The 22,460-nt window shown below is 41.8% G+C and overlaps 2 protein-coding genes and 1 long non-coding RNA gene across 5 annotated transcripts; all 3 read right to left on the bottom strand.

Moving 5' to 3' along the window:
- Window positions 1-94: 94 nt before the first annotated feature.
- si:ch211-212d10.2 (uncharacterized protein LOC557710 homolog) lies at window positions 95-3,701 on the bottom strand. The gene is made up of 4 exons (XM_062394816.1): window positions 3,299-3,701; window positions 2,864-2,979; window positions 1,984-2,121; window positions 95-1,898 (listed from the first exon to the last, which is right to left on the bottom strand). The coding sequence occupies exons 1-3, from the start codon at window positions 3,486-3,488 to the stop codon at window positions 2,023-2,025; spliced, it is 405 nt and encodes a 134-aa protein (XP_062250800.1). The 5' UTR covers window positions 3,489-3,701; the 3' UTR covers window positions 95-1,898; window positions 1,984-2,022.
- A 2,440-nt stretch (window positions 3,702-6,141) lies between these two features.
- LOC133961269 (paramyosin-like) lies at window positions 6,142-20,081 on the bottom strand. Of its 3 annotated transcripts, XM_062396350.1 has the most exons (5): window positions 19,966-20,081; window positions 19,530-19,830; window positions 18,191-18,461; window positions 10,409-11,368; window positions 6,142-10,296 (listed from the first exon to the last, which is right to left on the bottom strand). In XM_062396350.1, the coding sequence occupies exons 3-5, from the start codon at window positions 18,371-18,373 to the stop codon at window positions 9,214-9,216; spliced, it is 2,226 nt and encodes a 741-aa protein (XP_062252334.1). In that variant the 5' UTR covers window positions 18,374-18,461; window positions 19,530-19,830; window positions 19,966-20,081; the 3' UTR covers window positions 6,142-9,213. The 3 variants fall into 3 exon arrangements, with proteins under 3 accessions (XP_062252334.1, XP_062252336.1, XP_062252335.1); XM_062396352.1 differs by having other exon boundaries at window positions 19,530-20,081; XM_062396351.1 differs by lacking the exons at window positions 19,530-19,830; window positions 19,966-20,081 and adding an exon at window positions 18,769-19,173.
- Window positions 20,082-21,113: 1,032 nt separating this feature from the next.
- LOC133961270 (uncharacterized) lies at window positions 21,114-22,153 on the bottom strand. Its single transcript, XR_009921975.1, has 3 exons — window positions 22,120-22,153; window positions 21,829-22,005; window positions 21,114-21,721 (listed from the first exon to the last, which is right to left on the bottom strand). It is a non-coding gene; the product is annotated as an uncharacterized LOC133961270 (long non-coding RNA).
- Between the last annotated feature and the right edge of the window lie 307 nt (window positions 22,154-22,460).

Here is a 22,460-nt window from a genome sequence, read left to right as displayed (position 1 = left end):
TTTCTCTTTTTGTATTATGTATTGAAGAAACACTGAAAACTCATAACATTTACAGTTTTTTTTATAATAAATACATTACAATGTTGATAACAGAATAATTTAATTTGTGATTTTAAATAATACATAAAAACAGAACACAATGAACACAGTCTTCAACAAATGAAACAATGCCCACTGATAAAATGTGCCACAGTTGTTGGTGTATATAGTCTGCAGATATTTTTTTAACATACTGGCAAGATACATAGTTCACACAAGTAACAAGGTAGAAACATATCAAAATGATCTGGACATGTGAAAGTAATTATGGAAACATTTAGGAAAAGTCTGACATGAATGCTGGTTTCCTCAGTGACACGTATGGATTGTTATGTCAGAATGTAAATACGTAATTCCCCTGGCTTTTGCAGAATCCTTCACAGTACTTACTTTGTCCTTCTACTGATAATGAAAAAAGTTGCTTCTCCAGCGTGTATTCCCTTCGCCCTCCAGGTGATGAGTTATAATGCACACAGACACCTCTGCAGCACATTTTCAGGCAGCTGAGTTATTATTGTAATAAAAAATGCACAGCAGGGAACATGACAGGGAGGAAAACGAGTGTCGCGCCACACTGACACCTTCTCGACTGGGCTCAGTGTTCCTGACAAAAAAACACAGTGAGTGACTGTTCTCACCACGGAGGAATAACGAAAACACACTCGCATCAGTGCCCACAGACACACACATCAAGCTAGAAAAACACATTTCTCTTGAGGCAATGGTGCATTTCAGGTCATGAACCTTCCTCCGGCGCCTCGCTAACCGTTTCTTCTAAATCCCATTGCGTCAGTAAAAGACAAACCTGTCTGTGAACGGGCCAGACGCGGAGGGAAATGGCTGATGGAGACATCTTAACACCGGAGCTGCTACCAGGCATAATTGCTGTGCCCTTCATGTGTGTTTGACTTGCTGGAACTCTATTTGGGTTAAACAACTCGAATTCTGAAAGAGCTGCTGTTGCAAGACGTCAGTGGAATAAATTTCGAAAAGTATCCAAAGGCCACACTCAGCCAGTGGGACTGTGTCTGTGAGGTTTGACCAAACCCAGTATGAACGAGTAACGGTTGAGTTTGGTAGAAGTTGAAAGAAAATGTTGTTATATTATTTCAGAGTTACATACAAATTCCTCCGTCCAATATGTAACGCTTCTACCTTTGTAACACATAACACAGTGATCATTTGCATCTGCACATCTTTTTAAGACATCAAGACAGCACTCATCAGATTTTATTGCTCTACTATGAATTTCGTTTTTTTTCAATTGCATTTACATATCAACAGACTGTATTATTCATACTGTGTATTGACCTGACTCCCATTGCATCTAATAACACAGATAAAAGAAAATGCTTCATTTCTGGCTGCATGGAAATGTATCACTTTGCAAGTATGATTTTGCAAAGACTTTGGACAAGTAGAGAGTTTGAGAATTGAGATCAACTGTTTTGAGAACCTCTCTGGAAGTTGAGTGGGTTTCAACTAAACACGTGATTGCTCGTACAAATGTGACATATAACATAAATATATTCATACTGATTTTTTTTATATCGGTGAAATAATATCTTTGTCAAAAAGCCTTAAAAATTTTGGAAATAATTAAATGAGACAAATCGTTTTTTTATTCAGCCAATTATAAAATATGGTGGTTCAATAACATCTGCGGAGAGAAGTCAAGTGTTGTGACTGTGTGTTTTCAAGGTGAGTGGTGAGGTCACTGCCCCTCACGCTCAGTGTCTGTGATGAGACGCTACCTGGAAAATCCAGTAACTCTTGAGACTACTGAATGAAGTCATGTCCTCTTCAGACAGTCTCGCCGATAGCGTCCTGAATTCACGGCAATCACAGCAGAAGCGGTTCTGAGAAAATGACAGATAAGGCTCAGGAATGTTTCGGATGGCTTGGGTTTGTGGAACAAGCCTTTATAAATAGAAGCGGTCTTACCGATGGTCTGAAGGATGAAGCAGCTGCGGCTGAGGTTGTTCAGCTTTTGGGATCTGCGGGGAAAGGCAGCAAGGACAGACGACTGGCGTGTTTCACGTACACGTTGCCGTCCTCGAGTTTGACTTCATACACTTGTTGCTGAAACAGTCAAAACAAAGACAGAGGAGCTGGGAGCTGGAAAAGAAATGCACCGCCTCGAGCTTCTGTGGAAGCATGACAGCACCTTTGTGTGTCAGAGTGCAAGTCAGCTTGTGTTGCATCTAAGTTTAAGAAAAAGAGTAAATCCTCTAGTGAAAACTCTGAAATCCGAATATTTGTTTTAAAATTTCAGATCCTGAAAATGATTAATGGAAAAGAGGAGGAGATGTTTATGGAAATAAAAGCTCTTGTTTTGGTTGTTCATCGATTCACTCATGAGAAGAGAGGAGGAGAAGAAAAACACGTTTGACAGAGTGAAGGGGGGAGAACATAATCTTTACTCTGAATGATTTCAATCTGTAGAACTTCCAACAGTTGATAAAAGTGGATGATGCAGCTGATTGTTCACATGAACTCCAGCTGCAGTCAGTAACTGAAGCCTCGTGGGTTCACACTTAGCTTTTAAACTTAAAGGTGTGGCACATATTTAAGCACCGTTATGAAGTCTTATTCAAGTTTTTCACTAATATATATATATATATGAATGTACACTATATGAACTATCTGTATATGTGCACACACACTTGACCAATAAAGCTGATTCGGATTCTGTATTTAAAAGTTGTACTTTATTGATCCTAATTTGAGAAATTATTGTATAGATATTGCTTTTGTATTTTTTCCCAACAGCATAATATATAATGAACAACAGGAAGCATGAAGGACTTGTTTCACCACTGACCTGTAAGGAGGTGCCTGACTTGCCAGTCCTGAGGTCAAAGTCGTAGTCATGCCACGGACAGAACACCTGCAGGACCCCGTCAGCCTCCTCAATGTCCCCATCACACAGAGGACCACCTGGTGGGAGACAGGAAGTCATAGGGTTTTTCAGAATAAATGACTCCTGCTGTCTGTCTCCCCTATAGAAACAAAATGTGATTATGAGGCTGGCATATAACATGGTGTGAAACAGATGCACCTGTTTTTCATTTTCCATTCTTGGTGAAGAGCATCAGAAAACAAAGTCACATTTAGATGTAGGTACAGCTGCAGGCATGTAGTTGGCGCTGTTTCCTCTCAAACGGCACATTCAACAATCTTTCCTATTTACAGAGCTGGTTTAGGCTGTAATTCACATAAAGGGTTAATGCAGGCGACTGTTGTGTTGTCTCTTTACCGGAGTGTGAGCAGCGAGCATCCATGGCGAAGAACTCCCCCTTCACACAGAACAGGCCCACGTCCGAGTCACGGCCGAGGGGGGAGTACATGAGACTGCAGCGATTCTTGGAGAGCTCCGAGGCCGGGCCGATGAGTCTCCATGAGACGGCCTCCGCGGTCCCCTCCTCCTCCCCGCAGCCGGACGCCATGAGGAAAGGAGGAACGAGCTGCTTCTCTAGTTCTCTTGTCTTTTTTTCCGCCGGTGCAGATACACGTGGCAGATTGCTCGGTGCAGATGTTCCATACTAACCAGCAGGCCGCCCGGTACCACCGTCAGCTGAGCGGACTGACCGCCTCCACCAAGCCGCTGCAGCCTCGCCGATCCGCGGCATCGTCACACTGAGGCAGCAGCGCGCTAGTGGCTGCTCTGCTCCAGCTGCTGCACATGTGGATGCTTGTATTTCACTGATCAAAAACCAGCAGCACAGATACTTCTCACTTAACAGATGATAGCAGGGGTTTATTGTCTGCACATGCAAATATTCAGCTTGTATGAAAAAATTTAAAATAATCAGCGACTTACTGTTTGTGATCAGTGGCCAACACTTAATGTGGAGACCAGACCAATGCAAATAAGTTAAGTAATAGCTAATAATATATTATTGTAAATGTACAGGTTTATTAAACATGCATCGAGTGAGAACTATACACACAGTACAATACAATACAATTTATTATTATTATTCACTAATCCCTAAGGCTTTTTAGTTTAGGGCAATTAAAAGGCCGAACAACAAGATACAGACATGCACGGACAAACATCCACTGAAACAATAACATTTTATAAATGAGCTGTTCAGTTAAATAACAAAGGTTATACCAAATAAACAATTCACATGGCAGATATATAGGCATTTAAGAGTGAGTGTATTTTATAAGTGCCATTCTCTAGATGAAGCACAGAATTATCCCATAAGACCTTGTTCACCTGGTAAATGGCTCTGAATGATGCCCTGCACCTGGGGAGGCAAAGATACCCCCAAGAGGGAGCATCTGGAACTGAATGTGGAGAAGATGGGTTGTGTTCAATTATAAGCTGCTTTCAGACATGCACCAAACTCAGGAGATCCTCCTGAAATTCTCCTGAGGGGCTTAATGTCAGAGTGAGAGCCCCGGGACTGTCTGCGAACAGTCTCTGGCCAGCCCACAGGAAAAACCTCTGGAGAAAAAAAGGAATACAAATGTTTCAGGATGAAATCACGTTGCCATGATGGTGATGATTAGGGTCGATTTGGGTGTCGCTGTTATCGTAAACAAACCTGTGATCTCAGGAGCAGGCTTTACACGTTATGTCCTGTCTCATGCATGCTGCATCACTCCGGAGATTTCCGTGCTGTTGTCAATACGTCTGAGCAGAGATTATCTGGTTCATGTGTGAAAGACAAACTCCAGAGAAAGACCGGAACCCAGTTCTGCAGTAATCCTCCAGAGTTAATTTCTGAAAACAGCTACTGTGTGTAGCATTTTTGTTTAGAAATTGCCTAATGGGTTGTGTTCCGGGTCATTTGTTAAGGGTTCCGGGCGGGTCTAGATATGACTTGGAGATTATTCCAGGGAATGGGTCCATGCAAAAAAGGTCCTGTTCTTGACCCTGGTGTGGACTCTGCCCACCATAAATACACATTTAAATATAATTGGGCCCAGACTTCCTGTTCTTTGATCAGAGTCAACCAGCGACATTAGCTAATGGTTTTATTTTATAACAATGCAGCTTTGCAAACAAACCCACTCTGTGCAGGCCATTTGGGTGGCCTGCTGCGTTTATAGAAAACACTTAAAAATGCAGAGTTCTAGACTTATTCCCAACCTTTGTGGTAAATGGGGAAGATTACTTTTCTATGGACTGTGAGAATAGTTCAAAGCCATTTCTCAATTATCAGTTATAAAGCCTGTTATTGTTCTCTCGTGGCAACTCCGTCCTACTCCGTGCTCCAGACAGGTATTTGGCTGCATGTTGTCAGCCTGCAGTTTTTTCCCACCGTGCAGTTTCTCGATATTGATACAAAGTGTTTGTGAACTCTACGTCTCTGCCAGCATTTAAGATGTCGAGCCTGCAAGTCAACCGTGTGAGGTTGTCTCTCACTGCAAAAAACTAAATCCAAGGTTGATAAAATCAAAACAAACACCAAAAGATCTATCATCGATCAGCACCTCCAACTGTCAGTTTAGCTTGAACAAGATATTGACCATGCGAGCCAGAGTCTTATTTTCACCAGTGTCTTTCTCCATCTCTGACTCAATAGACAGACTATAAACAAAGTTGTCTTTATTATTCCTTGGGAAGGTATCTTCAATTTTTTTTGCATTTGAGATGATTGGTCAAAGCAACAACAAACCAACAAACCTAAAAGACATGGATGGTAAAAAAAAAAAATTCATTGGGCTAGACAATAAATCTCAAGTTTGTATTTACTTGTAAAGCCAAATAGCTAAATTGTTTTGGCCCAGATTTGGCCCACTTCCCATATCTGGCCCACATACTGCGTGAAATGATTGGACTTGGGTTTCTGTTTGCTCTATCTAGTCCACAAGTAGGCCAGAGCAATACCCATGTCAACCAACAAAGGTGGCCTGAATTTGTTTTGGTTATTTGGGCCATATTTACCATTAACCCCATAGGCCACTTTAGGTTCACATCCAGATTACACCTCACCTGGAGGACCGTATGCTTGCCAAAAAGGCCCACATATGTCGGGGCATTTTCGTCTTTTGGTGCTCTATAAATAAGCCCATTTATAAAGTTTATATTAGTCAGAAAATGATTCCATATTGTATGAATAGAATAGAACAGAAAGCCTTTATTGTCACTGTAAAAAGAAAGACAGTGCAAACATAAAAATAAATCAATACATTCATTTAAAAATATACATATGTGTGTATATATATATATATAAACAAGTTTAAAATCCAACTGTTGAAAATCCCCTCCTACTTCACTTCCTTTCCTTTTCTGGTCTACTACTTCCTCCTGTGGCTCCACCCAAAGAAGCTACAGAGGAAGCTAGCTCACCTGGCTCACTCTGAACAGACACAGCTGGCTGGCCGCATGGTGCAGGCCTCATCTTTGGTAAATGACCAATGTGAGTTTTCCTTGTCTGATGGTCCCAGAGTGAACAATGTAAGTAAGTCTTTTTACTTAAGCAGTAGATTTGACATCATTTGAGTTGGAATTCAGGCTTTCATTGTTTGTTAGCTCATTTCATGGAGGATGAATGTAGGGTCTATTGTATGATATTATATTCAGTGATTTCAAATCACTGATTTGTCCTTTCCTTAAAAACCATTCCAAATGATTCCAAAGTTCAGTGATTTCAAATCACTGATTTGTCCTTTCCTTAAAAACCATTCCAAATGATTCCAAAGTAGAATAATGGATTGAAAATCTTAAATCAGTCTGTCCTAACCGACACAGGCACCACTGACATTTTTTTAAGGATGACAGTACTTCTCTGAAACTATACTAACAAATCCAATATTGACCCAAACTTACTAATAAATACAATATAACCTTAATGTTGCATTGATTGAAAAATAATTAATAATCATGTGGTCACAATCACAATTTAATACAAGAGTAGGCAACACTTTTTGTATTAATTAAGGGTGCAACACAGAGGCAGTTATTTTTCTTTGAGGGAATTCAGTTATTGGCCAGATGTATACTGTTTCCTCAAAGTGCAGTTTTTTGCAATCACATCACTTTCAACTAACCAAGTGTCCCACTACTGTGGCCTTGGCCAACAGGGAGCCTGCTATATCGGAGAGACACAGATTAGACAGAGAGGAGAATTTCATATCTTTTTCTCACCACGTTTCATGAAACACCTCTTTGTATTAATTCTGGCATGACCTCTCTCTTTCCTGAGAACCTGTGCTTGTTGTGCAAACTCTGCAGATCCTAACATTTCAAAGAATCAATGGCAACTCCAGTCTGAGAATTTCATTATTTCATATCTCAAGATGCATTTCCATCCCACACTATCTCCAAATTGTATTTTGCAGTCAGATTGACACTAAGATTGGCACCTGCTCATGTGCCTGGTTACCAGTCAGTTGCTAACGGCTGGTTTCCTGCATGGTCTCTTTCTGTGATCGTGCTCTGGCCTGGCCCTGTGTCTGAGTCAAAAAAGATTAATTACACAGGTTACAGTGACAGTTTATACTTTGTATTGTGCATTGAAGAGGCGGTGGTCTAGTGGTAGTAACTTGGACTATGGGCAGAAAAGGTCTCTGGTTCGTCTCCACAGAGAGACAACAAAAGACGAACCTGGATTGATCTGTCCAAACAAAAATCCAAGAGTCTCCCTACCCTGTCTAGTGCCCCTGAGCAAGGCACCTTACTCCCCCAACATCTGCTCCCCGTGCACTGTACATGGCTGCTCACTGCTCTTTGTGTCCTGCACCAGATGGGTTAAATGCAGAGGATAAATTTACCTACCACTGCAAGAGTGTGTTGTGCATGTCTGTGCATGTGTTTGGTATAAATAAACACATCTTAATTAGTTTATATAGACTATACAGCTAATATTTATTCACAGGATATAGGTAAAATATAGTCACAAGATACAGAGAAACATAGATATCTCAACAGTAGACGCTGACTTTTCCAGAACTAGCTATATAACTGGCTATCGTCTCTGCTTTGGTGTCTGTCCAGCTTGTGAAGACAGTGTCAGACATATATCATGACCAACTGGTTGTGGTTATTATACAACCAGGCCCCGGTTTCTTTTTCTCAGATAAAAAGGGATTCAGAAGCAATTACCAAACCTACATACAAAAGTCAATGTCAGCTCAGTACACAATTTACAATATTGTTTTTTTGACTTCAATAAAGTCTGTTGGGGAACAGCCAGCTTGACTAATACTTTGTTTATGTTTTTATAGACAGTGTACAATCTATTATAAACAGATTGTTAGCAATTGCACGGTTGCTTGACTCCCTCACTGACACTCCTTGCTGGGAAGGGATGTGGAGCATCATCTCTGACACACATCCATTAGTGAGTTACGCTGTTTAGAGAGCTAGAATGAAACCAAGACAGATGGCAAGTGTGGAGAGGATGGCCCTAGAGGAGCCCAAAATCGGCAGCCAGTGAGCCACAATGCTGCCACCAAACACTGTTTATTATGATGTTTACACAACTTGTTGCTGAAATACATTTCAAGTTAAAATTCCAACATTTTGAGTCATTATTTTAATTTCCTATGGGAAATAATCGTTAGAATAGTCGATTAATCGAAAAAATTGTCGATAAACTAATCAATTACCAAAATAATTGTTAGTTGCAGCCCTACTATTTGCATTGGCTCTGGTTGGAAATCTCCGTCTTTTCTCGCCGGGCCCCGAGGGAAGTCAGCTGTTCAGAGTGACAGTAATCCGGGGAACAAGTGGAGTCAGCACGCCACAGGAGGAGTTGGTCGCCGGTTTTAATGGCAGGTTGAATTGCCTTGTTCTCCCTCCCAATTTCTGGTTTCCAGCGGTGAGTGTTGCTCAAAGAGGGCTGATCGGACTGCCCTCGAGTAAATTAACCAAGTAAGCGATGTTGGGAGTACTTAGCTGGTGGGGGTATCCGGGGCTCGAGGGCAGCAGTGCCTGCAGCAGTGGCAGGTTGGGCGGCTGGTGGGGGGGGGGGGGGGGTTGTTGAACAAGAGCAGGGACCTGACAAGTCCATTGTGGCCGGACTATACTGTTAAGGCCAGGCTTCGGACAAAGAGGCAGAGACAGGAGCTGAGGCAGAAGTAACGTCAAATAGTTTATTGGAAATCCAATAACTCAGTAAAGTAACGCAGGCAGGCAGGCAGGCACCAATCTCTTTGACTCCACTCTTGCCGTGCAGCTGGATGTTGATCAGGAACCTTGGATCCAGCCCATCAAGGCCACTGCTCTGGATGGCGCCTCCTCTGCTCAATAAACAACTTCTCCTCTGTCTCTCTGATCTGGTTTATCATATCCTCTCTCTGTTTTAAGCTGGCTTCCTGTTCCACTTTCATCGTCATCTTCACATCTTCAATCTCCTGTTCCAACTTTTTCTGTCTGGCTCTTGCTGTTTCCAGGGCTTTCTCCCTCAGGGTCAAGTCAAATTTGGTACAACACAGCTTGAAAGTAATATAGTCCATCTCCTTTGTCAGTGTACTATTTTGTTCTGTTAGAGCAAGGATTTCTGCATTATTGTGTTCAGACCGAGCTGCTACCAAAACATCCAGCTGTCTCTCCAGAAAACTATTTACTCCAGTAAGTGCAGCCTTCTCAGCAGTAAGAGCAGGGATCTCAGCAGCTAGAGCAGCGATCTCAGGAACTAGAAAAGTGATGGAGGGAGCTTGAGCACCGATCTCAGCAGCTAGAGCAGCTGTCTGAGCATCTAGAGCAGCTATCTCAGCATCTTGAGCAATTCTCTCATTAGCAAGAGCAGCAGTCGTAGCAGCTACAACAACGTTACAGGCAGTTAGATCAGCGATCTCAGCAACTAGAGCCGCTTTCTCAGCAGATAGAACAGTGTTTTCAGCAGCTAAAGCAACATTCTTAGCAGCTAGCGCAGCATTCTCAGCAGTTAGAGCAGTGTTTTCAATACTTAGGGCAGCGTTCTCAGCAGCTAGAGTAGCCTTGTCAGGAGCTACAGTGGCCTTCTCAGCAGCTAGAGCAGCACTCTTAGCAGATAGAGCAGCAATCTCTGGAGCTAAACCAGGTTTCACCAGGAGGACAGCACTGAGGGTTCGTTGGAGCTCTGGGCAGATGGCATGAGATATTTCTTTCTTCTCTCTCTTCATCAGTTTATCTCGCTCCTTCGCCTCCTCTCTCTCCTTCTTCTCTCTCTTCTTCCGTTCAATCCACTCCTTCTTCTCTGTCTTCTTCAGTTCTTCTCTCTCATTCTTCTCTCTCTCCAGCTGCTCTTTCTTTTCCTGCTTCCTCTGCTTTTTGACCTTTGCCTCGTTCTCATCTGTCTTCAATGCGAGTTCCTGAAAAGTCAAAGACAACATAAGTTTCTGCATTTTTCTTCTTCAAAGTCTTAACATGGAACAAACATACAATCCATATAAATCAAATATAAAATGATCTGATGTTACGTACCTGAAGCTCAGTGTTCTGCTTGGTCAGTTTTCCTTCCTGCTGCTCAATAAACAACTTCTCTGTCTCTATGATCTGGTTTATCAGATCCTCTCTCTGTTTGAATCTGGCTTCCTGTTCCACTTTCAGTGTCATCTTCAGATCTTCAAGCTTCGTCTCCAAATCTTCCTCTTTGGCTCTTGCTGTTTCGATAGCCTTTTCTGTCTTGGCCAAGATGAATGTGTCCTGTAACAGCTTTAAGGCAGAAGGGTTTATCTTTTTTGTCAGTGTAATATTTTGTTTTTCCAGAGCAGCTCTGGCTGCACCTTTTTCTTTAGGCAGAGCTGCCAAAAAATCATTCTGCTGCCTCTTCAGTATATCATTCCTTGCATTTAGTCTCCTGTTATAACCAACTAGAACAATCTTCTCTGCAGTAAGAGCAGTGGCCTCAGCAATTAGAGCAGCGATCTCAGGAACTTGACCAGTGCTATAAGCAGTTAGAGCAACTTTCTCAGCAGTTAGAGTTGTGATTTCAGCAGCTAGAGCAATGTTCCCGCGAGCTTGAGCACGCCACTCAGCAGTAAGAGCAGCACCAGTAGCAGTTACAGAAGCTTTCTCAGCAGTTAGAGCAGTGATTTCAGCAGCTAGATCAATGTTCTCAGGTGCTAGAGCAGCGTTCTCAGCAGCTAGAGCAACGTTCTGAGGAGCTAGAGTTGCGTTCTCGCCAGCTAGAGCAACGTTCTCAGCAGCTAGACCAGTTTTCTCCAGGACTACTGGGCAGATGGTCTTAGTTCCTTCAGACAGCATCTGTCCAGAGCTCAGGTAGAAGATTTCTTCCTCCTTCACTTTCATCTTTGTCTTCAGATCTTTGTTCTCCTTCTCCAACTTTTCCTCTCTGGCTCTTGCTGCAGGGACACAGCATAGGACTCGGCGGGCGGCTCGGCAGAAGGCACGAGTTCCTTTAGACAGCATATGTCCAACTGACTGTAAGACACAAATATACATATACCAGGTTAAAACACTGTCCCGTCCTAACTTCAGATATATTCAAAGACACACAGCTGAATGAACTTTAGCCATTTACACATATCTGCTTCTAAATTCTGTAAAATTACTGTAAAGTAACACAAAGAAATAAAAGAGAATTGTGTTTTGAAGATAAAACTAAAAACAGTTTAACCTCAAGTCTCTCCTGCTTAGAACAAAACCTACTTTTTCTCTTAAGCAGTTGATCCACTTCATGCTAGATGTATAGAATTTTCCGGGTGGCTGGATAAATATAGATAATCTTATCTTATCTTATTATATGTTATCGAATGAACTAAGGGGATCCAGTGTAACAGGGTTGTTGTAAAGTATTTGGCTTTGAGCTGTCTCTAAAGGTCAAACAAAGAACATTTGTCTTTGTCATGTGACCTGGACTGACACATCAAAGCACTCACTGTTTGAAGTCTAAAGGAAAAGGTCCATGAACATGTAGGGTGGTAAAGACTTAACAGGACCAAACAAAGGACATACTCTTTATTTATTCCATCGAGCCGGCTTATAGGATTCCAGTTACTTGATATGTGCTATGTTAACACCATGGGTTGCACCACCTCAGTATCATTAGCATTAGCGTTAGCATGGCTGTAGCATGTTAAGCTAGAATATTTTTCCATATATAAATTCAAACCACACATCATATCAAAAGTTATTATAAAATGTTTCATACAAGCTAACGGTTTAAACTCAAAATTGTAAAAAAGGCAGCAGAGGGAGTTGGACACTTCATGAACACATGGATATCAGACAGCAGTTGAGACCACTCCTCTCGAACTATCAAGTGACTGATAAAGACATTGTCAGTCAAGTTATGAAGATTCTCAGTGACGAAAATGAGCACCAGTGCAGGCTAGGTTATGGTCTCCAACAGAAAGCAGCACATTCAAACAGCGTGCGAGTGGATGATATAGAGCAGACTGCGCACATTCACATTGACCGATCTTCAAAAAATCTATAAATAGGTTTATCATGACCAGATAAACAAAAAAGTCTGTAGGAGCAATTGGAAAAATGCTACAGGAAGCCTGCTAATCTGATTTAGTGGCCATTTTGGCCATATTCCACATTTTTAGTTTGAGGTACTTCTACCAGGGCTAACATCAGATCAAGTTCAAATTGAGATGAGTGTCATTACAACAATACGGAGATACAAACTTATTAAAAGATATATTTTTTTCAAACGTCAAAGATCAAAGGAATCTTTATGTCTTGCAAAGGTTACGTCTTCCTCCCTCTCAGAATTGGGACATTTCCTCAAACCGTGTAAACATTGAGGTACGACGAAGGTTCATTCTTCGCCAAAGGAGACGATGTTGTCATAACTCCACTGTGCATTGTCCTATCATCACCTAACTTTTGTCTCATGATCAGAGTCTAAGCCTGAACAGCTCTATGTGTCAATATTTCCTCAGTCATTATTTATTTTTTTCAGGCAAAATGCATGCAACGCTTCAAAATGCATGTGCTCTGGCACGCCCAGTGCTGCTTTGCAGTCCTAGAAATGTTTTATTTATTATACTTTACTGTTTGAAATATATTTGTAATTAAACATTAAAGGGGACATATTATGCCCATTTCACCACAGTTGATACGGTTCCTTGGGGTCTTCATGAAATATCTGTAACATTTTTTGGTAAAAATACCACAAGGATTATTTAAAACAGCACCTTTTTACTCTGTCTAAAACAGCCATCCTCAGATCGACCCGTTTTGAGGGTCCCGCCCCCATCTTACCCCACCCCCTTTCATCCCTCCCCCTTCTCATGGAGGTGTAGGACATAACGTTTTTACCTCCATTAATTAGCCTATCGGTTTGAATGTGTTCTCCCTACAGAATGCATTCAATATCTATAGGGCAGATTATGGGCCTTTATGTCCAAGAGGAAGAGAGCAGTAAGTTTTTTTTTTTTTTTATGCATGATATATCAGTCATTTCTGCAATACAAATAGGACTGAGGAATAAAATACATAAATTACACTTCCCTCTGTATTACTTTGCTAACTGCTAATCTTACACGTGTCAATTGCTGACATGTTACATATCAAACATTAAAAGCACACAACTGTTTCTTTAAACTTTTATTGTCAGAAAGATTGCCACAGAGCTTTTTAATCATAGTTATTAAATGTAATGGCTGGGACAGAGGTAATAAATACAAAAAATACCAAGTATAATAAAAACAAAAATACACTTTTGATTACAAAAATACACTTTGTGCCATCAGTAAGCCAAACGGTAAACAAAGGAACACTTTATATTTGTGTGTCACCTTTTATTCTCTATTATAGTTTAAATACGATGTAAACTTTGCTCGGTGCTCCAGATACGCAGAGTGTTTCCTGATGCTCACATAGCTGGCTATAACTTCCTGCTTGTCAGGTTTCTAATACTTGGCAGAGAGATCCTCAGTTTTTGAGATCTTCAGCACCTCATTCACATATGGGGCCGGGTCCTGAAAAACCTTGTGAAAGATGAGGTCCAACAGGTTATCCACGTATAGTAAGGGCATTTTAGCAGTTATTTGACCAATCTGGAAACTAAATCCTTACCAAGAAATTTCTTCACAATTGTATTGAGGAAGGTGTGTAATATCATGTCTTAAAATGTTGAAATTCAACTCCTGTGGGAAACCTCCTAAAAAATTGCTCAAAGTTGGGGTACCTGTAACCGATTTTTGAAAAATCGAAAATGTTAAATTTGGCTTTAAGTAACTTTTGAGGGTTCAAACTAGGGGTTTTTCATGATTCTGAGTTGATTGCAAGCATTAGTTTTTCACCAAAACCACTCCGTAGTACAAAAACAGCCACCCCCACTTTTCCCACTCACTGCATTTTCAGCCATTATTCAGAAATGAAGGATTCCAAACCCCCCGCCTCCCCCAAAACAATAAAAAATAAAAATAAAAATAACCCAGTTAACACCATGACAAATTCTATCTTTTTCCTATTTGTCTAATGCAATAACCTCATGGAAAGGTAATAATTGTCAGGGCAGCATTCGTTTTTCAGCAAAACTGCTCCTTAGTAGAAAAACAGACATTTGAATTTGAAAAGTAACGTTATTTGTTTATTTCAGTATCTTGCATAATACTGATCCACTCTGCCACACGCTTGTTGAAGAAACTGATGATCAGAAAGATGATGAAGTTGAGGTTGATGCTGCACTTGCGCATATATCAGTTAAGACAGCTAGTGAAAGGAAAATATGGAGTGACAAGGTGGTCTCCATGGAGGTTGGGGAAACAAGCAATGCAGTCACTCAATGTGTTGGAGACAATATAGATTTAAACACTGTTTCTATTCACGGAAACACTCCCTTTCATTCAATGGGTTGGATCAAAATCAATTCTCCGGCACCACCTTTGGCAGATCCACAGATGACAGCAGCTATCAACAGGGTGAAGTTGAAGGCACTTGACAAAGCTGAGATCCTGAAGGGAGCTGAAGTGAAGATTCTTCCATTCACCAACAGAAAACAGACTGGAATAAACACCATCACATTTCTTCCCATTGCTGAGCTCTCCTCCTTTGTAACACAAGACCAGCCACTCCTCACTCTGGGCGATACACTCTGGGCAGCAGGGTGGGTGATCAAAGTACAGGATCCTGATTTCTCACACTCCAACTGGAATGGCTGGATGAAACGTATCCATGCAGATGATGCCAAGCAGAGCAAACTGATCGACTTCCTCCCAGTCATCTAAGGTGGCCCTAATGACCACAACACCATCTTCACCACTCTCAAAGAGTGCATGAGGCTCTCGGAAGACAAAATCACTATAGTGACGTTCAATCTCCCAATCTGGCTCAAAGCTGTGGACATCATAAAGTAGGCAAATCTACCCATCATTCCACGGTTGGGTGGATTTCACCTGCTAAAGTCCTACCTTTGATCCTTGGGTATCATGGAGGATTCTGGACTACTAGAGCTGATCCAGCTGATCTATCCAGGGAGTACGACAGCCAACCACATCCTGGATGGAGGATGTTTTGACAAGGCAATCCTTGCTCACCTCCTGATTGATGCAGCCATCTATCAGCACATCATGAATCATGCCCTCACTGAGGAGGAGCTTGGTGAAATGAGAACCTTGATGGAGAAGGTAGCTGATGGGAAAATGGGAGCCAGACGCACAGATCTAGTTGTTGTAGTGTTTGAACGGAGGTTTGAAGAAATCTTCAAAAGACTTGCCAAAGGAGGAAGAACGCCTGCACGCTGGGTGCAGCACCACTACATGGTAGATGTCATCAAGATCTTCATCAGAACTTAACGGCTTGCAGACCATAATGGGCACATGTCCTGCATTGTCACCAGGATGCTAGACATCTTTGCAGCTGCAGGGCATCACCAATACACCAAGGGGGCACGGCTGTACTGTCAACTCATGAAGCAACTCGAAACTTTGCCTGCTTACAAGGAAACCTTTTAAAGTTTTACTGCCCATGGGAACCATGTTGTCCGTTACTCTAGCAATGATTGGTCTGGCACCTGGTGTGACATCTGTATTGAGCAGACATTAATGAGGGCAGCCAAGTCAGAAGGTGGACTGAGCAGTGGGAGGATGAGAAATACTGATTCTGGTCACAAGTGCTGGGTGCTTACCCTCAACCACTTCTCCAATGTCAACCAGCACATGGAGGAAGGTGTCAAGAAACATGGTCCACTCCACAGAGACCTTGCCAAAACTCAAATGAAGCGAGATGCTGAAGCGATTGAACTTGTCCTCAAATGGTTTAAAAAAATCAACCCATTTGACCAAGATTAAGATAAGGAGTTGCTTGTGTCTTTCTCAACAGGTTTGAGAAAGACACATGCAAGAGATAAGACCCAGTTTTATGCAGAGAGAGCAGCTGAAGTAGGGAGGGAGATGCAGATAAAGCTGGATGGACGGTCAGCCACATCGACCATGGAGGTGAAGTTGAAGGTACAAACCCTGTCATCACTCAGAAAGATTCCCAAGGTCAATGAAAAGAAGATTCACCTTGACTCACTCAAGTTTAGGGCTGCCACTAACGACTATTTTATCGATTAGTCGATTCATCTAAACAACTAATTTTCCTCGGAAAAATTTCATTTCAGTTAACTTTATTTTGACAACAACAAACTGTATGTCATCATATAATGCAGCACAAAACAAAATGTAAACAGGCTCAAATATCAAAGTGCAAAACTGTAGGTTTAAACTAGCAACTCCAACGTGATGAAAATAAATTAAAAAGAGGGCTTATAAGTTAAATCAGCAGTGCAACTCAAAAAGATATCAAAGTTTAACCCCTTATCAAAATAAAAAAGTTACGTCTGCATAATAAACAAAGTGCAACATGTTTAAAGTATAATAAAGAATGGTGTCCAGCTCAAAATCCGACTCTAACTTCAGTTAGACATGTGTGTTATAATGTAGGAATGTCAGCATGTCCACATGCTCTGGACTCAGGCTAGCTCTTTTCTTGGAAACTATTTTTCCAGCTACGGAGAAGAGACGCTCGGAAGGTGTTGATGTGGCAGGTACACACAAATAAGTCTTTGCCAGAACAGCCAGAGAGGGAAACCTTGCCTCATTTGCTTTCCACCACTGCAGAGGATCTGTACTTTTAGGCGGAGGCTGTTCCCCAAAATACTTGAGAATCTCTTCTCTCACTGAATGACTGAATGTCTGCCTCGTCCCCACTGTTATTCTGGCTGGAGGTTTCGTCTGAGTCCGACCCAAGCAATGTGTCCAGCAATGACACAGACCTCTTCTCTGTAACACCTGCTGATGTTTGGGCCTCTGTGGTATGCTGCTGTTGCTGACTCTCTATCATTCTCCTCTTTGCTTCTATTGCAAGGGCTTGCACTTTCACCTGCAGTTTCAGGCTTTCATCTGGGGACAGGAATTTCAGTCTGCAAAACCTGGGATCCAGGGCAGCTGCAATTACACTGGTGTTTGTAGCAGCATCTTTGTAGGCCATCTCAACCTCCCACCTCTTTGAGATTTCATTTGCTGCAGCAGCCTGAAATGCCTGAACATGGGTGTTGTCAAAGGCTGCATTCTGTGTGGACTTCATCAGTCCTTTAATGAGTGCAGGTAGAGAGGAGAGGGTCACATATGACCCCCCACTAAGATAAACAGTAGCACTATCAAATGGCTTGAGAGCTTGTTCTAGCTCCTCCAGCAGGCTCCACTGTTCAGCTTTGAGGTCAAGGAAATGCTTTGCTCTTTTAGTAACATCTGGGTCTGACAGAGTTGCTGTAACAGGCCACCTCTGCTCTAGCAGGCGGCTGATCATATAGTAAGAGCTGTTCCATCTAACACTAACATCTTGAATCAGTTTGTGTTCAGGTTTGCCAAGTTGTTTTTGTTTTATTTTCAGGTTTGAGCTGGACAATTCACTCTTTTTAAAATGTTCCACCAAGCACCTGGCAGCTCCAATTGCTTTGTTAATTTGTGGATTCTTCAATGCGTGATTTACCACTAGCTGTAATGTGTCGCCAGCACAGCGGATTGAAGATATCCCATGCCTCTCTTCTAACAACTTGATGGCTGCTACTACATTAGCTGCATTGTCATGCACCACAGCCTTGATTCTACTTGCAGGAATTCCAAACTTCTCAATTGCTGTTTCAATCCAGGATACAATATTCAATGCAGTGTGTCGCTCTTCAAGTGGCATAGTAGTCAAACTATAGCTTACAAGCTCCCAGTCATTGTTAATAAAATGGCAGGTTATGCCCAAGTATGCTTCTGTGACAATACTGGTCCATGCATCTGTGGTTAAACTGACCATGGATCTGGATGAGGAGAGGGCAAGTTTGACTCTCAGGAATTCATGCTCATATTTCTTCTCCATCATGTTTGTGAAGCATGTTCTCTTAGGGAGAACGTAGCCTGGTTGGAATGTTTTCACCATAGCACGGAAACCCTCATCTTCCACCATTGACAGGGGTCTCATGTCTTTGATGATCATGTTGAGGACACTATCAGTAAGAGCTGCTGCAAATTGTGGTGATCAGTCCTTCTTTTGCAGGAATTCGTTCACATGGCTTTGCCTCATACTGAGAGAAAGAGAGGAGAAAAACAAATATATCATAATTATAAATATAATTATATAAATAATAATTATTTAACATGCAATAATGAAGACAGTAATATTCGCTATGATCCTTTTAATTACACCTTTAATTTTATTAAGGACCCCCCCCCCAAAAAAAAAAAACTTGAGGCGGGCCGCACACCGAGCCTCCGGCGCTGCGGAGGAGAGCCGGTGCGACTGCTCCCCCAGCCGCGGCACGTGCCCAGCGGTTTAACCACAAATACAAATGTACAAACATCGGCCAATGACATCGGTGAAAGTCGACTTACGGTGGTTTTGCCTTTTCTGGCGATCCATCTTCCAGAATAGCGCCGGTGTCTTTTCTCTTCAGGTGCTCGTGCATAGCGCTGGTGCTTTTGTGGTATGCCATCGAAAGTTTGCACAGTTTACAAACCACCTTATCGTTTGGTGATACGTTGAAGTACTCCCATACTTTTGAAGCCTTGGGTCTTTGGAAACGTTTCGGAACCAAGTCGGACTCTGCTGCCTCCGCCATGATTTTTAAAAACTGGTGTGTTCAGCGTTGACTGGTGCCGAAAACGACTGACGTAATGCACGCAGCAATTACGTAGGAATATTGAAAGAAGAACATTTGTTATAATGAATTGAAATGAAATCTTTTAGAAATCAAAAAGTTGAATTCATAATTTTTTTAAAAAAAATGCGTCGAGGCATTTTATTGCTGTCGACGCATTTTCCACGTTGACGTAATCGATGATGTCAACGAATCACGGCAGCCCTACTCAAGTTGTTCAACCGATTGATCATTTTGGCCCAACGGGCTATGACAGTTGAGACCAACTTACAGTATGAGCTGACTTCCTTCCCATTGTGCCTGTTCATCAACAAAAATCAGAAAATGAACAAGGCAAAAAAGGCAGGCTTTTCCAAGACTAGCCTGAAGGATTTAACTGATCCGCTTGACCTCACTAACCAACCCTCCTCCACTCTGGTGGTTGATGGTGGATGGCTTCTCTACATGGTGAAGTGGGAACAAGGTCAGAGTTGGAAGGAGATTGCCAACAGTTACCTGATATACTTGCAGGGTCTTGGCTGTCGCTCTCAGAAGATCATTGTGGTCTTTGATGGCTATAGCAGATCGCCAAATGATCATGACCACATCAGACGTACCAAGAAGTCATACTGTGATCTCCAGATTCAACCAGATCTGATACACTGGACACCAAGAGCAAAGTTCTTGGACAACACGAGTGAGCTCATCCACCTCCTCTCTTCAACATTTCAAAAACTTCACATCACTGTTGAGCAGTATGACAATGATGCTGACACTTCAATTGTGAGAGAGGCATTGGATGCTGCTAGAGATGGCTCTGTTGAGGTCAGTAACATTTGTGTACATATTTTACTTTCATCAGCTATGATAACTTTGAAAAGAAGAGTATTCACATTGTATAATAACTTGACAATGGTTATCTGTTTTTGCATAGTTCAACACACTTGCATACCTTGTTCTATTTTCAGGTGCAAGCAAAAGACGCAGATGTGATGGTAATGCTGGTGCACCATAGCTCAAGCACAAACCATGCGATCTACTTGACCACATCTAAGGGCTCCTATGATGTCAGGAAAAGCTCTCTCTGAAAGACAAAGACGCTACCTGCTCTTTTGTCATGCCTTAACTGGTTGTGATACGGTTTCTGCAATCGCTGGCCATGGGAAAACAGCTCTATTTGACAGGTTATAATAATAATAATAATAATAATAATAATACATTTTATTTCTATTGGACTTTGCATTTGAAATAAATCTCAAAGTGCATTTTTTGCAGGTTTTGTGCAGGGGATATTGATGAACACATGGACATCTTCCTTGACACACAGGCTTCTAAGGATGCAGTGATTCAAGCTGGTACAGCCATCTTTCAGTGCATTTACCATGCACCAGGTACCGGTTTGGGTTCAATTCGATACAGCATGTTCTCACAGAAAGCGGCAGCTAGGGTGATCAAACCAGAGACTCTGTCTCCAACAGAGGGTGCAGCTGCACAGCACTCTCTCCGTGCATATATACAAACCCAGGACTGGATCCTTCTTAACAGGATGTCTTTGGACCCAAGTGACTACGGGTGGACATTAGGTGTTCAGGTATATGAGCCAGTTCCAACACTAGACCCCATGGCTCCTGAGGAGCTTCTTCAGTTCACAGTCTGCAATTGCAATGGAGATTGCAGAGACCGCCGGTGCAGCTGCAAAAAGAATGGTGTTGAGTTTGCAAAGGCATTACCTGCAAGAATTGTGTTCATGATGATGTTCAGTTTGGAGAAGACTCAGACATTGACACATGAGGCGTTTGGCAGAGTGGATCAGTATCATGCAAGATACTGAAATAAACGTATAACACTACTTTTCAAATTATTACCTTTCCATGAGGTTATTGCTTTAGACCAATAGAAAAAAGATAGCATTTTTCATGGTGTTAACTGGGTTATTTTATTTTTTATTGTTTTTGGGGAGGGGGGGGGGGTTTGGAACCCTTTATTCGTGAATAATGGCTGAAAATGCAGTGAGTTGGAAAAGTGGGGGTGGCTGTTTATGCACCAAGGTGTGGTTTTGGTGAAATACTAATCAACTCAGAATCATGAAAAACCCCTAGTTTGACCCCTCACAAGTTACTTAAAGCCAAATTTAACGTTTTCGATTTTTCAAAAATCGGTTACAGGTACCCCAACTTTGTGCAATTTTTTAGGAGGTTTCCCACGGGAGTTGAATTTCAACATTTTAAGACATTATATTACACACCTTCCTAAACACAATTGTTAAGAAATTTCTTGGTAAGGATTTAGTTCCCAGATTTTCATATGTTGCCCTCACTAGTAATCTGTAAAACAAATTGGGGGAAAAAGTTGGACATTTTGCACTTTTTTGTATTTATTATTTTCTTTTTATAATGATATTATTCTATTTATCGTGAAGACGATAAATAAATGGTCTTTAAATATTGAAGACCATCTAAAGACAGCAGTTAATTGATATGTTATTTATGTTTCACATACTATGTGTACATTATTTGGATTTTAAATAGAGCCTGTGAGAATCACGGATGGCTGCATCTGCTTTCACCGGCTTTGCTGTGCACTCGCCCTTCTTATATATTACATCTGTCCCCCGCCGACACACAGGAAACGCCACAAACAGCTCCAGGGGGCAGTTTTCATAGACAATATATGTGGGTGTCTTATGAACAGGGTTGGAAGATTCCATTCTATTAGAAAGACAAAGATTTCACCAAAAGGCTGCAACAGCTAAAAAAGCGTAGGATGGTAATCCACTGATTATTAAAATGTTTAGATTAAATATTGAGTCACTCACGTCACATCTGCTGACTCAGTCAAGACTGTGATCAAGTCATCAGGATCATAGGTAGCATCCTGTGGCTCTCCGAAGTCCAAACTTGAACAACTTGAGTTGTCCTCTCCCTCCTCCAAGCGAGGCCTCTTACAGCTGAGGTCCCAACACCGACATCAGTGCAGCACCATTTCTGTGTGCCTATGATAAAACAGACATTCAGTATCCATGGAGTCAAAACAAATGAGATGCTGTTACAACTTTAACACTGAGACACAATCAATGACATGACGAAGTAACTGAGGGTAAACCAACCTGTGCCTTTGTAGTGAGGTCGCAGTGTTTTCATGTGTACGCATCTCTGGTGGGTCCATCTGGCATGTTACGTGATGTAGCATAGCACCGTGAACAGATGTGCTTGCCTGAACACCAAAAGCAGCAATGTCATGCATACAAAGATACAAGGACACATTTTCCCTAACTTAGGGCTGGTAATGATTAATTGTTCTAGTCCCGCACATTATGACAACAACATCCTCTGGTATCTTGAACGAGCGGCCGTAGCAGCAGCTGTAGCTGGAAGTTAGGTTTGTGAGTGTTGTGAGTGAGGAGAGCACAACACTCACAAACCTGCCGTGCGATCACGTTCACTGTGG

The sequence above is a fragment of the Platichthys flesus genome, chromosome 9, assembly GCF_949316205.1.
Source record: "Platichthys flesus chromosome 9, fPlaFle2.1, whole genome shotgun sequence".
Lineage (NCBI taxonomy): Eukaryota > Metazoa > Chordata > Actinopteri > Pleuronectiformes > Pleuronectidae > Platichthys > Platichthys flesus.
This window is presented reverse-complemented; position numbering and strand designations above follow the sequence as displayed.